Here is a 12,400-nt window from a genome sequence, read left to right as displayed (position 1 = left end):
TTTCATTTGTGTAGCATAACTTTTGTTGACTGAGAGAGAGAGAGAGGGTTTTCAGAGGTCTATGAAGTGGCTGTCATTATATTGTGATGGTGTCCTGTCTCTTACCTGTATCAAGGAAAGTGTCCAGATTTCTTACTTGGCATGACAAATGGACTACTATACTCAAAGCAGCTATTCCGATTTTTGTGGACTACTTTGGGTTTCTTTGGGATAATACATTATCATTTTATTATTTTCTACACTTTATCCTTGAAGGGATGTTTATTACATAATTTTGAAGGACATTACACTGTAACCAGAGAGAACATACTGTACAATTTTCTGTATTATATTGAAATTTTCATCTTTAACTTTTGTCTTACAGTGGGAGCCAGGAATACACAGAGGAAACACTGAAGAAGGCACTGGAACTTCATGGTACAATAAAAGCTGATATGGGGGGCACAGAAATTTTGCAACCTATTAAGCATGTTTATTCTACACCTCCTAAACCTGGATATGCAAGGCAGGTTAGTAAGAAAAAAAAACTCAGAATTATCTTTGGCACATCCCTTAAAATTTAAGTAAGGTTTGTTTCAGTTTAATATATTTCTTTGCTGTGTACAAAGTATAACAGAAAAGAGGATGCTTATATAAATAGAACAATAGAGTCCACTTAGATTTTTAGCTCTTAATATTCTTCTAGTAAGACTTCAGTTATCTCCTAATTTGGTCTTACAGCTAAACAAATATTACCTTTTATGTGGCATATCTTTCTTTGCACATGCATAAATGTGGTCATTGAAACTGGGAAAGAAGGGTAGGCAAAGCTGGAGTTGTAGGGCGACTGGGGTGGTCACTTTTTTTCGGCCACCATAGAAAGCAGATGTGTTACCCGTCTCTCTCCCTGTGTCTTGTCATGCAACAAGAAAGCAAAGTGGGCTATTTTGTATTTTGAAGGAGAGATAAGGTTCCTACCTCTTTTCAAGGCAATTTTCTCATGAGAGTAGGCTCTTGTTTACCGGAAATTTGGAGTTGTGTTCATCACTGCTCTTTACTATGAATAGTGTTGATGCAGCGATTAAGCATAGAAGGAGGAAGGACTCTTGAGACTCTACCATTACCATTCAGTAGCCTTCAAATCAGCTGCAGTGTGTGTGTGTGTATGTGTGTGTGTGTGTGTGTGTGTGTGTGTGTGTGTGTGTGTGAATAAAATCTTTTTTGTCTGGATTTGTAAAAAAGCCTACTTGTCAGTGACCCAGACTACTCAAAACACGCTCAACCTCCTGTTAAAAAAGGAGGGGAGTCATCCCAAACCTTTTACCAACCCTCCCAGCCATAACCAGGAAGGGAGGCAAGGGGAGAGAAGAAGGGAAGAGCTGCTGAAGTTGGCTGTCCTCTTTCTCCACTGCCATGAGTAGGAGATTGTTTTTCTTGCCAATGGGCCAAGTTGCAGAAACATGGAATGGAATCTTGGGTTGTATCTGTCCTTCAGGACAGGTACCAACTTCCATTCTAGTGACTCTAATCCTTCCTTCTGATACTGTTTTAGTTTTGTTCTCCAAATTTGCTTAAATCTTGGGCCTTCTTGGCAGAAGTGTCTGTTATGAAGGAGAAAGACATCATAGAAATAGTTGATCATCACTTTCTTGGTTTATGTAGCCGACTCTTTCTTGTAGAGAAGGCATCTTGGGAAGTTTCAGACCAGTAATTGAACTTTCTTACTTTAACGAGTATGTGTTTCAGACATGTTTCAAGATGGAAACAACATTCAGTGTTAGATTCTTGTTTTTAAGTGGGTATTTGCTTTGGTCCTATCTTGGGCTCAGTCAATGGATATTCATTTGCATGATAGTACTTGGATGACATCTAGCCCAAAGTACACACTGGAATCAAATTAGATACAGGTAATTCACAACAAGCACCTGTTGTAAGTAGTTTAGATTTTTGTGAACCTATTACTTGTTAATAGTAGCCAGATTAAACTGCTCACTGTCTTAACAGCCCCAAAGGGGATTGTCATGGTTCTCTGGAAAATTGTTCCTTACTCAATTTCCCTCACATTTTGAGATTCTCTGGCCGAGGGCCGTACTGCTCTGGTCAACCTATCCACGTGATGACCAGTTGTAGGTTTCAGGAGTCATTGGATCCTTTGCTTGCTGCTGTAACTGGGAGCTTGAAATTTCTGGGTAGAATCCAACTCCAGACTTTGGCAGGTAATGGTTTAATCTCCTTAGGAACAAATAATGAATTCTTGAAAAATGCACTTTTGATTTCCTTAGTTATACAGACCAGGGCGTTTTATGTAGGTTGCATCCATCAACTGCCCCGCTCTGTCCCTGTAACCGAAGGAAATATTGAAGTGGCGAGAGGGAGGGGAGTGAGGGGTTACATACACTCACCTCCATCTCTGCCACTTAAATACCTTGTTACCAAGATTCAGAATGTCCTAGCTTGCACCGAAGTATACCTCTAATACAAAAGGCTCTGGCTCTGGTTTGCATGTCTAGGAAAAATACAAATCGTTTAAAAAATCTTTTATGGGTAACAGACCTACACAGTATACTAAAAGGGAGGTTTTCTGACTCTCTCTAGCACTATAATGAATTACTTAATAACCAGTGAATGGTGGGTTTAGTACAGCATTCCTGTGAGAAAAAAAAACTTTGAAAACTGTAACAATTAAGAATTTCCAGTTCTTTTTATTCATTAGTTAATGTTTGTTTTTTTCTGTGTATTTGTTGAACACTCGATGAATAACTGATTGCTTTCAGATTATTCTGTTAACTGATGGACAAGTATTCAATGTAGATCAAGTGAAAGAACTAGTAAGTTGCCATGCCCACGAAACCAGGGTATTTGCAGTGGGTATTGGCAATGGTGCTTCAACAGCTTTGGTTTATGGCTTGGCCAGGGCTGGCCGTGGTCGTGCTGAGATGGTATATCAACAAGACAAGTTACAGCTCAAGGTCAGAGATAACATAAGTAGTCTTTCTGTTATGTTCAATTATATTAATTAATAGAGTGTAGTCCTCTTTTCATAATTTTCTCTCAGACAAAGGTAACAGTTGTAGGTAGTTTTGTGTAAATGAGGAGTATAAGTGGGAATAAAATCAGTAAGTGGTGTGGTGATGAAATTAGAGAGCTAGTGAAGAAAAGAGGGAGAATGTTTGAAGTGCAGGTGCAGGACAAAAGAGATGTGCCTCAGTGGCGTGATCAGTATGGTCTTGGCACATTCTGGGGTATTCCACTGGAGGGTTAGAGATGTGTTGCTGAATAACCAGTGGTTCCATGCAACGTAAAAAACCATACAAACAAACACAAGTGTGTAAGAGATGAATAATGTAGTCTCGGACAAGATGAATACCATACAAACAAACTCAAGTGTGTAAGAGATGAATAATGTAGTCTCGGACAAGATGAATGAAGGTGGCATACATAAAAAAATTTATGAGTAAATCTAGCATTTGCTTCATATAGAAAAATAATTTGTTCTTTGGGCAGTAAATATGAAGAAAGAAAGGGTCATGAGGCTGTGGATCTGAGTGATGAAACCGGTGAGATGTTTTCTGAATAGGACACTGTCCTTTTTCTGTGGAGTATTTTGATGAAATGTTCCAGGTGTGAATGATGCAAGAATTGAAGGGATTAGAGTAAATTTAAGAATGACTGAAGTTTTTTGAGAAAGTGAAAAGACTCGATAAGAGATGGTATAATGATAAGGCACCAGAAGTTAATTGGATTGCAAGTAAATTGCTGAGGTGGGATAGTGAGAGTGTGATTGAATGTGTAGTCAAGATGTGTATGGTACATCTGGATGCAGGAAAAATTCCTAAAGAACATGTGAGAGGGATATTTATTCCTTTTAAGGGGAAGAAAGATAACTTATTAGCAGGAGTTGGCTTATTCAGAAGTATTTTGTTTCATATTTAATTAAGAATACTAGTCTTTTTTGGATGATGAAATAAAACTGTTATGCTATTTGTGATTAATTTGTTCATAGGTGATGGGGTTAGTGAGATCGATGCTACAAGAATCTGCGCAGGATGTGAAGATCAGTTTTGAAGTGGATCCTCCTGGAGGAATTAAATTAATTCCCAAAAATCCTCCAATAATATTTGGTGGTCAACATCTCATTATGTATGTACGGGTGCCTACATCAACAGAGGTAATTGCTCTGTCTTATTACTAGATAGTAGAAATTATGAATTTTATTAATCTTAATATATCCATAAATGAATGCTCACCAGTTGAACCAATTTCCTCTTAAGCAAGTGAATAACATGATAAGATTGCAAGGAGCTTCTATTATTGTCATAGTTAATTAATGTTGTATGGTATCTTCTTGAGTCATTTTGGAAAATCCACGTACTAGATTGTGATGGCAAATCTTGGAAGCCTTTTGGAAGGAAATTCTGGGGTAATTTATACAAGGATCCCATACCTTCAAACACTTACAGAACTCCTGCAAATTGTTAGCTTTGGCACAGTACCCTCCTTGCCACCTTCATCCTGACTAGCAAAGCAATACCCTTTAAGTATTTGATGGCTGTTAGATCCATGGTTTGGATAATGTTTGTCTTGTTAAGGGTAGGAGTTTGTTGACAGTCCTGAGGATATCCTTTAAATATGGTGGATGGCTTTGGAGGTTATCTTGACAGCAGGGTTCTTGCTTTGTTGATAGGCTTCTGCTGTCTTGACAAACACCTTTTCCATCTGATTTTTAGTTATTGATACATTGGTAATCCAAGACTTGCTGTAGGATGTGCAGTAAATTCCACTTAGTGGCAGATACGGTTACAGTACTACAAGAGATGGGGAGGTCCTGTGCCTTCTGCAAAAAATCCATTTGCATGTGCACCAATAGCTTCATAAAACATTTAGCCATGTGAAAAGTGAATTAGCTGTCAAAAGCTGGCTTACATTGTGTCTTAGCTACTGAAGATATTTAGCAGTTCATATACATTTTGATCTATGTTACGTTTTAGAATCCATGTACGTACCATAAGTGAAATATCTGGGAAAAATATCCATAAGGCTAATTGCCTGTATGTGCCTTCATACAATTGATATGCATATTAGGCACTTTAGCCTTCTTTTGTAGCAGAAATATTACTAGCCAGATATTTCGAGTTTCTCTCTCTCTCTCTCTCTCTCTCTTCTCTCTCTCTCTCTCTCTTTCTTTTCTCTTCTCCTTCTCTCGCTCTCTCTTCTCGTCACGATCGTCTCTCTCTCTCTCTCTCTCTCTCTCTCTCTCTCTCTCATTTTAAGATATACCTACTAATGAAATAGGATCCTTGTAATGAGCAGAAGTTTCCTTTTCAGGTAAAAAATATAACAGTCAGTGGTATAGTTGGCTGTGCTGAGTTTAAGAATTGCTATAATGGATCTGATATTGTCACTATTCACGATGAAGAGAAGACCTTACATCGATTAGCTGCACGAGCGCAAATTAATGAATGGCAGATTGCTAATGAAGGTGAAGTCATTTAAGTAAATGTGTGATTTCATTTTGTGTGACTTTGTGAATAAATAAGTTATATGTTTATTTTATTCCCGGCAAAGTGGGCATATAGTAAATAAATCATATGTTTCCTCGCAGAAGATGTAGCTGAAGACATGATCACTTTGAGTTTGGCAACTGGAGTAGTATGCAGATGGACAGCTTTAGTTGGGGTAGATCTGGATATGAAACCTGTGGGACATAATCCAGAGGTATGCTGATGTCTCAGTTCAAGACATTTTATTGCGAGAACTTAGTTTAATTTTCATTTGTATTGTATAGTTAACAGTTGTGAATGGGCAGTTTACTAATAAGGACCTTGAACAAATGGTTTGTCACTGTTGTTTTATTAGAAAATGAGAATAATTGTGGAACTCTTTAGGTATTTGCTCAATATTACAAAGTAATGTTGATAGGGAGCTATAACTTATTACTTTAAGGGCCAAGTGATTAAGAATTTACCATAGTGTAATCCTGTTACCTCAGGATTTTGTATCTTTCCATCGCTTTTTGTTAGCATTGTTGTCTTCCTTAATATGTAGTTATTCATATGTGGAACAAACCTTCGGTCTTAACAATAGAATAAATCTTCTGGTACCAGCTGAAAACCGGCTAAAAACAATCAAAGATTGTATATGCAAGGAATCTGTGGCATCTGGCATCTAATTATAAAACATAGAAGCTGTGGAGAGTTGGTCACTGACCACACATGTTGTCAGACAAGTCACGTCGTGACGCTTTCAGTTTGTCATCCGTCTTGGAGAGTGGATCTCCACATTTGCTCTCCTCCTCCCAAGCTGTTTTTTTTCGATAGCCTGTGATTCCTTCTTGCTTTCTTGCGTTTTTAGGTGTAAGTGTGCTTTGTGATTTATTATGGCTTCTTTTGTCGGATCTAAGAAGTCGTGGGCGCTTCAGCGCATTTGTCCCAGCCTTCCAAGGTTCCTGTGCTCATTCTTCCTAGCTTCCACTTTGACATGCTTGCAGAAAGTGGAGGAGACTAACATCAAACAGAGACCCCATATAAAGATGGGAAAAGCTGAAGATAAATAAGATAGGAAAAATAGGACCAGGTGGGATGTTTGCAGTGGCAACTTGATAAACCTTGAATGCTTGAACCTTGAATTAAGAATAATATTTTATCCAGAATACTGAGTTCCTTATCAGAAAAGGGAATTTTCCCTGTAAAAGGTCCTCATTCTTGGGTAGAAATGGTAGACCAGAAGGGCAACAGTAAATGACAACTAGGTGCATGAGTGTTGAAACGATGTCCCTGCCAAAGAGAGCTCAGTATGATAATATGAGCTCCTGAAGGCAAAGTGGTGAAGAAGACTGCCTTTTGGACTATATATATGAGTTGTAGTTGTATTGGGCCCACTGAACTGAGGGGATGACAGGAGTCTAATAAAGGGATTTTGACGTAGGAAAAATCTATTTCTGGGCGAGGAAGCCGTGTCGCCCAGTGAAATGTGTCCTCTTTAGCACTATTTCTAGTAAAATATTGCTATGATACCAGAGAACTGCTAAATTGGACATGTCAGAAGTCTCTGACTCGCTCACCTAAATAAAAGGTGTCGGTATAGAACTGGGGCGAGTGTTAAACACTACCACAGTAACCCCTCCAATTAGCCTTTTCCTCATCAAAAGACCCTGAAAACGGGGAGCCGACCTATAGGTCACACCCAGCTACCCTGTTGAAGGGGACTGCGGCGTCATACTTATCGATAGCAAAGAAGCTTGGTGCACAACAAGGGGGGGGGGAAAAAGGAAAAAAGGGGGGGATTTCACTGGGCGACAACGGCTTCCTCGCCCAGAAATAGATTTTTCCTACGTCAAAACAAAAATCCCTTTTTCTGGGCTCAGCCGTGTCGCTCCGTGAAATTGTACAGAGAAACACCAAGCTATACTATCCTGAAAGGAAAAATCATATTAATGAAATCAAAGGAAATAATAAAATAGTTTAGAATTGGAAAAATACAATTTATTTACAAAATATACTATATAGCCAAAACATGTGGCAACATTTGCAACAAGTCACATACATAATAAAATAATTACAGATAATTTGTATGTACGTAAAACTATACATGATTATACACTTATTCTAATAGCTAAGGCATTTGCTGAGGTAGGTAAAATGCTAATGAGGCTGGCATATTGAACAGATTCATATGACACAAGGACGGTACTATAATGATGTAGCAGTGGGAGACACTGGCCTCCCTGCAGCTATTGCATGATATTTAAGATCCTCTAAAGACTTAAGGTAGTGCTTTTTGAAAACCAAGGGTGACTTCCAACCAGTATACTTCTTCAGATCATCAAAATCCATATATTTGAAGAAGTTAACAGAAGTTGCTATTGCCCGAATGTCATGCACCTTGGGGAATGACCCTGGGCTGGCTTTCTTGATAAAATATAAAATCTGCTGCCTAATGCCTTTTAGAGATAGTGTACCACCATCTTTTCTAATGAAAAGGGGGCCTTCGGAATAGGTAGACGTCCTAGATAAATAGTCCTTAAGAGTTTTAACAGGACATAACGATGGATCCTGCGGAAGCGGAACAATCTTCCATGGAGACCACCTCATCAAGGGATCTTCATTCTTAGCTAGAAATTGCTTATTTGGCGAAAGCAACACGTCCCCCGAGGAAAGGAACTCAATATGCGCTTCATCTCTAGATAAAGATGACAGCTCTGATATTCTGGCACCTGAAGCTAGACTCAATAAGAACAGAGTTTTACGCAAAATGGTTTGGTAATCACATTTGAAGTTGTCTGTTTCCGAGGCTAACCTAAGAACATCATTAAGAAACCATGACACTGACGACGGTCTGTGAACGGGCCGTAGACGTGCACATGCCCTTGGGATAGAGGTGAAATAAGACTCGGTTAGATTGATACCAAACCCGAGAAGAAAAATCTTTTTCAGAGCTGACTTAGTGGTTGTAATTGTTGCAGCTGCCAAGCCTTGTTCAAACAAAGACCTGAAGAAGGTTATGGCCACGTTCAATGTCATTACTTTGATATTTGATTCTCTGAGGAACGAAGACAATTTCTTAACTGCTGAGTCATACTGGCGAAGCGTAGACTCTCTCTTGTCTGACTCCAAGAACAACATGTTCTGTGGATCAATGTCGCCTACTCTCTTACCTGCAAACTTCATGAAATCCATAAAGTTAGGGTTTTGTGAAGACCTGAGGAATCGAACACAGTCCTCGTTTGAACTTGTTGCGATAGTCTCAAGTCCGGGAGAGGGTGAGGGCGAAGACCTAGTTCCAGGAGAAGGGGAAACCAGTTGCTCTTGGGCCAGTGAGGGGCTATGAGAGCCACCTGGCCTTCGAAGGATCTCAACTTGTGCAGCACCTTCAGGAGAAGGTTCACTGGAGGGAATAAATAGATTTTCGACCACTGGTTCCAATCTATGCTCAGGGCGTCCGTAGCGTATGCCAGAGGGTCCAGATTGGGGGCTACATAACAAGGCAGCTTGTGGTTTGCCTCTGTGGCAAACAGATCTACTTCTAGACCTGGTACTCTTTGGCAAACCTCTCGAAGGATTCTTGGTCCAGTGACCATTCTGATTCCAGAGGGACCGACCGAGACAGGGCGTCTGCCACTACATTGTGGACTCCTGCCAGGTGAGTAGCCGACAGATGCCAGGTGTTCTTGGCTGCTAGAGAAAAGATTGCTATCATCACGTGGTTCACATGACTCGACTTTGAACCACCTCTGTTTATACAGTGTACTACTACTGCACTGTCGAGGACCAACCTGATATGAGTCTTCTTTGGAGGACGGAGCTTTTTTAAAGTCAGAAACACTGCCATAGCTTCTAGAATGTTGATGTGAAGTGTTTGGAAGTGAGGTGACCAAGTTCCCTGAACCTTCTCGTGCTGTGAATAACCTCCCCAACCTGTCAGCGATGCGTCCGTATGCACCACTAGGGACGGGGGAGGAAACTGCAACGGTAACTCCTTGGCTAGGTTGGCGGCCTTTGTCCATGGGCGCAGGCGTTTTCTGAGAATCAGAGGTATCCGGCGCGAACTTGTCCCGACACTTGGCATTTGCCTTCGAACGCCAAACTCGATTGATGTCCTTGAGCTTGGCTTTCAACAGAACGTCCGTGACTGAGGCAAACTGGAGCGAGCCTAGGATCCTCTCCTGATTCCTTCTCGAAGTCTCTTTGCACTTTAAGAATTGTCTTGTTGCCTTGGCAATCTCCTTTCTCTTTCCTGCTGGAATGGAAAGAGTGTGAGAATCCAAGTCCCAATGAATCCCTAGCCACTGGAACTTGGACTCCGGAGTCAACCGGGACTTGGTCCTGTTGATCTGAAACCCTAAATATTCCAGGAAAGACATGACCTTGTCCGTGGCTTTCATACATTTGCCTTTGTCCATCTCCCAGATTAGCCAATCGTCTAGGTACGCCACCACCAATATACCCTGGGATCTTAGCTCCTGCACCACTGTCTCCGCCAGTTTCGTGAAAACCCTTGGTGCTATATTCAGCCCGAAGGGCATTACTTTGAAGGAGTAGGCTTCTTTCCCTAGTTTGAAGCCGAGGAATGGTCGGAAGTGCCGAGCTATCGGGACATGATAGTAGGCGTCTGTAAGATCTATAGAGGTGGTGACGGCCCCACGGGAAGTAAGTCCGCACCTGAGAGATGGTCAGCATTTTGAACTTGTCGCAACGAATGTACAAGTTTAGACGGGACAAGTCTAAGATCACCCTTCTTTTGTCGGTCCCTTTCTTTGGGACGCTGAATAGACGACCCTGAAATTTCAAGTTCTTCGTCTTGGAGATTGCTCCCTTCTGGAGAAGGTCCTTGGAGTAATCCATCAATTCCTGCGTTTGTTCCTGATAGAAGGTGATGGGTGGAGGAGGACCTTTGATCCAACTCCAGCCTAGGCCTCTGGATACTATGCTTTTTGCCCAACTGCTGAACCCCCAACGATGACGAAAGAGGTACAGCCTGCCTCCTACCTGAGAAACTTCATTGAGATGATGAAGGCCGGGATCCTCTGCCTGACCTTGCACCTCTAGTTCGCCCTTGGGCTCTGGCTCCTCCGCGCTGGCGAAAGGATCCTCTAGCCCTGCCACCCCTAGCAACTCTGTAAAGGGGTGAAATGCCCGACTCTCATAGACCGGGTTAAAAGCGGGCGACACTGAATACTGTGAGGAGGCCTGTTGGTTAGACGGCGGCGAAAGGAAGACAAATTGATGCTGTTGCTGAGGCTGAGCCTTAGAAGTCGAAGGCTGGGATACCTGTTGAATTGGAACAGCTTGTAGCACAGGATGCTGTTGCGGGACTTGGAAAGGTAGGAACTTCCTTTGCCTCTTCTTAGCCCTAAAACTGGAGGAAGAAGACTCTGATTTCCTTTTGAAAGGGATTCCCCAACGCAACCTGATGCTTTGGTTAAGACGTGATGCCTCGCTCTGAACCTCGGATACTGCTGAAGCTGGGAAGAGATCTGCACCCCAGATTGAGGAAGCTAGAAGCTTGTTGGGTTCGTGCCTTATCGTCGCCTCAGACAGAACATGCTTCCTGCAATTTCTCCTAGCAATCGCAAAGTCGTACAAGTCACATTGCATGCTTAAAAGTAACGACTTCGCAATGACCTTAAACAGCAGCTCCTGAGCGTACTCCCGAGCCGCCGTCTCTGTCATCACTAGGGAGTTAAGAGACCTTGCGAGACGTGTCTTAGCGTCAAATTCGGCTTGGATCAATGCGTCTGACAGCCTAGGAAGGCGTTCACTAAACAAGGTGATTGCACAATCTGGCTTCAGCTTGCCTACCGAGAACGTAGCTGGCAAATCCTCCCACAAATCCTCCCTACCTGGGAGTAGTAAAGATGTGGGATCTGTCTCCCTAAGCTGGGGCATGGGCTCTTCTCGAGTCACTTCCTGGAGTGTTAGTTCTGCTACCTTTGATGTAAAAGGTAAGGGGTTGCCGACATCAGTTGTAAACATGGTGAAAGGACTTTTAAAAGCTGTTATTCTAGTATTTGAGCAGTCCCACTCTTTCTAGGCTCCGTACCCATGTTTGCTGAGCCTGATCTCTGGAAAGGATAACAGTCTCCTTGGGGACCTTATCCTCTCTAACCAGAGCTGCCTCCGTAAGCCTAACATAGCAGATAAATGGAGGCTGTAAACCTTCGGGGAAAAACTCGAAATCCTCGAGCCTACGTGTGCCGCAACCTTCTATAGTCAACATCCCATTGACAAACGGAGCGAAGTTAGCCACCCTCCAGGGATTACCGGGGTGTGGAAGGGAGGGAGCGTGGACCCGTCAGGCATGCTCTGAGCTTGCATCAAGCTACTAGAAGGGGCCGAACCAAAATGCCGACTCCTGTCTGAGACCTGCAATCAGGGAGTCCTGAGCACCTAACCTGCTAAACACTTCTTCAAACCTTGCTGCAACTGAGCTGAGTAAACTACCAAGGCTACTGACCTGATTTAGAATATTTGTGTTGAACTGTTCTTGGTCAACGGAAGGAGAATCATCCTGTCCCTCTTGCGGTACCTTATGAGGTATCCGGTCCCTAGAGGTTAATGGAATGGGACTGGTAGGGCAATAGGAAGAATTCCCTCCTTGAGACCTTGGGATTGAAGGTTTGGAAAGTGACTTTATTTTAGTTTTTAATATGTGTATGAACCTCTGGTGACTGCCCAGGCCTTGGCATTGTCTCTGATCTGCCTTTAAGCAAGGTTTTACCCGCAGGTTTTTTCTTTAGTTTAGGAATCACAGAGAAGGAGTGCAACCTGGGAGGGGGCAAACCTCCTGTGAAACCCATGAAGGAATTGGAAGTAGAAGGAGAGGAAGAATCAGAGTCACTCAAGGAAAGATCCCGGTGACTAACTAAGCTAGCCTCATTAACACTGTTACCTGTACCCGTGCCTAGTGTAACGGGCAAATCCTC

At 42.2% G+C, this 12,400-nt stretch overlaps 1 protein-coding gene across 32 annotated transcripts in view; it reads left to right on the top strand.

The window, feature by feature from the left end:
• The window catches only part of LOC135226400 (von Willebrand factor A domain-containing protein 5A-like), a 442,225-nt gene that overhangs the window by 404,727 nt on the left and 25,098 nt on the right, over window positions 1-12,400 (top strand). For all 32 annotated transcript variants that reach the window (XR_010317219.1, XM_064265890.1, XM_064265891.1 and 29 more), the window contains 5 exons: window positions 365-509; window positions 2,754-2,948; window positions 3,983-4,147; window positions 5,305-5,458; window positions 5,582-5,694. Coding sequence is in view for 31 of the 32 variants with exons in the window: in XM_064265890.1 (XP_064121960.1) it covers window positions 365-509; window positions 2,754-2,948; window positions 3,983-4,147; window positions 5,305-5,458; window positions 5,582-5,694 (772 nt within the window). In the remaining variant the exon portion in view is untranslated. The remainder of the gene's footprint in view (window positions 1-364; window positions 510-2,753; window positions 2,949-3,982; window positions 4,148-5,304; window positions 5,459-5,581; window positions 5,695-12,400) is intronic.

Source organism: Macrobrachium nipponense, chromosome 14 (assembly GCF_015104395.2).
Source record: "Macrobrachium nipponense isolate FS-2020 chromosome 14, ASM1510439v2, whole genome shotgun sequence".
In the NCBI taxonomy this organism is placed as follows: domain Eukaryota; kingdom Metazoa; phylum Arthropoda; class Malacostraca; order Decapoda; family Palaemonidae; genus Macrobrachium; species Macrobrachium nipponense.
The sequence above is the reverse complement of the archived record's forward strand: the minus strand, read 5'-3'. Positions and strand labels throughout refer to the sequence as shown.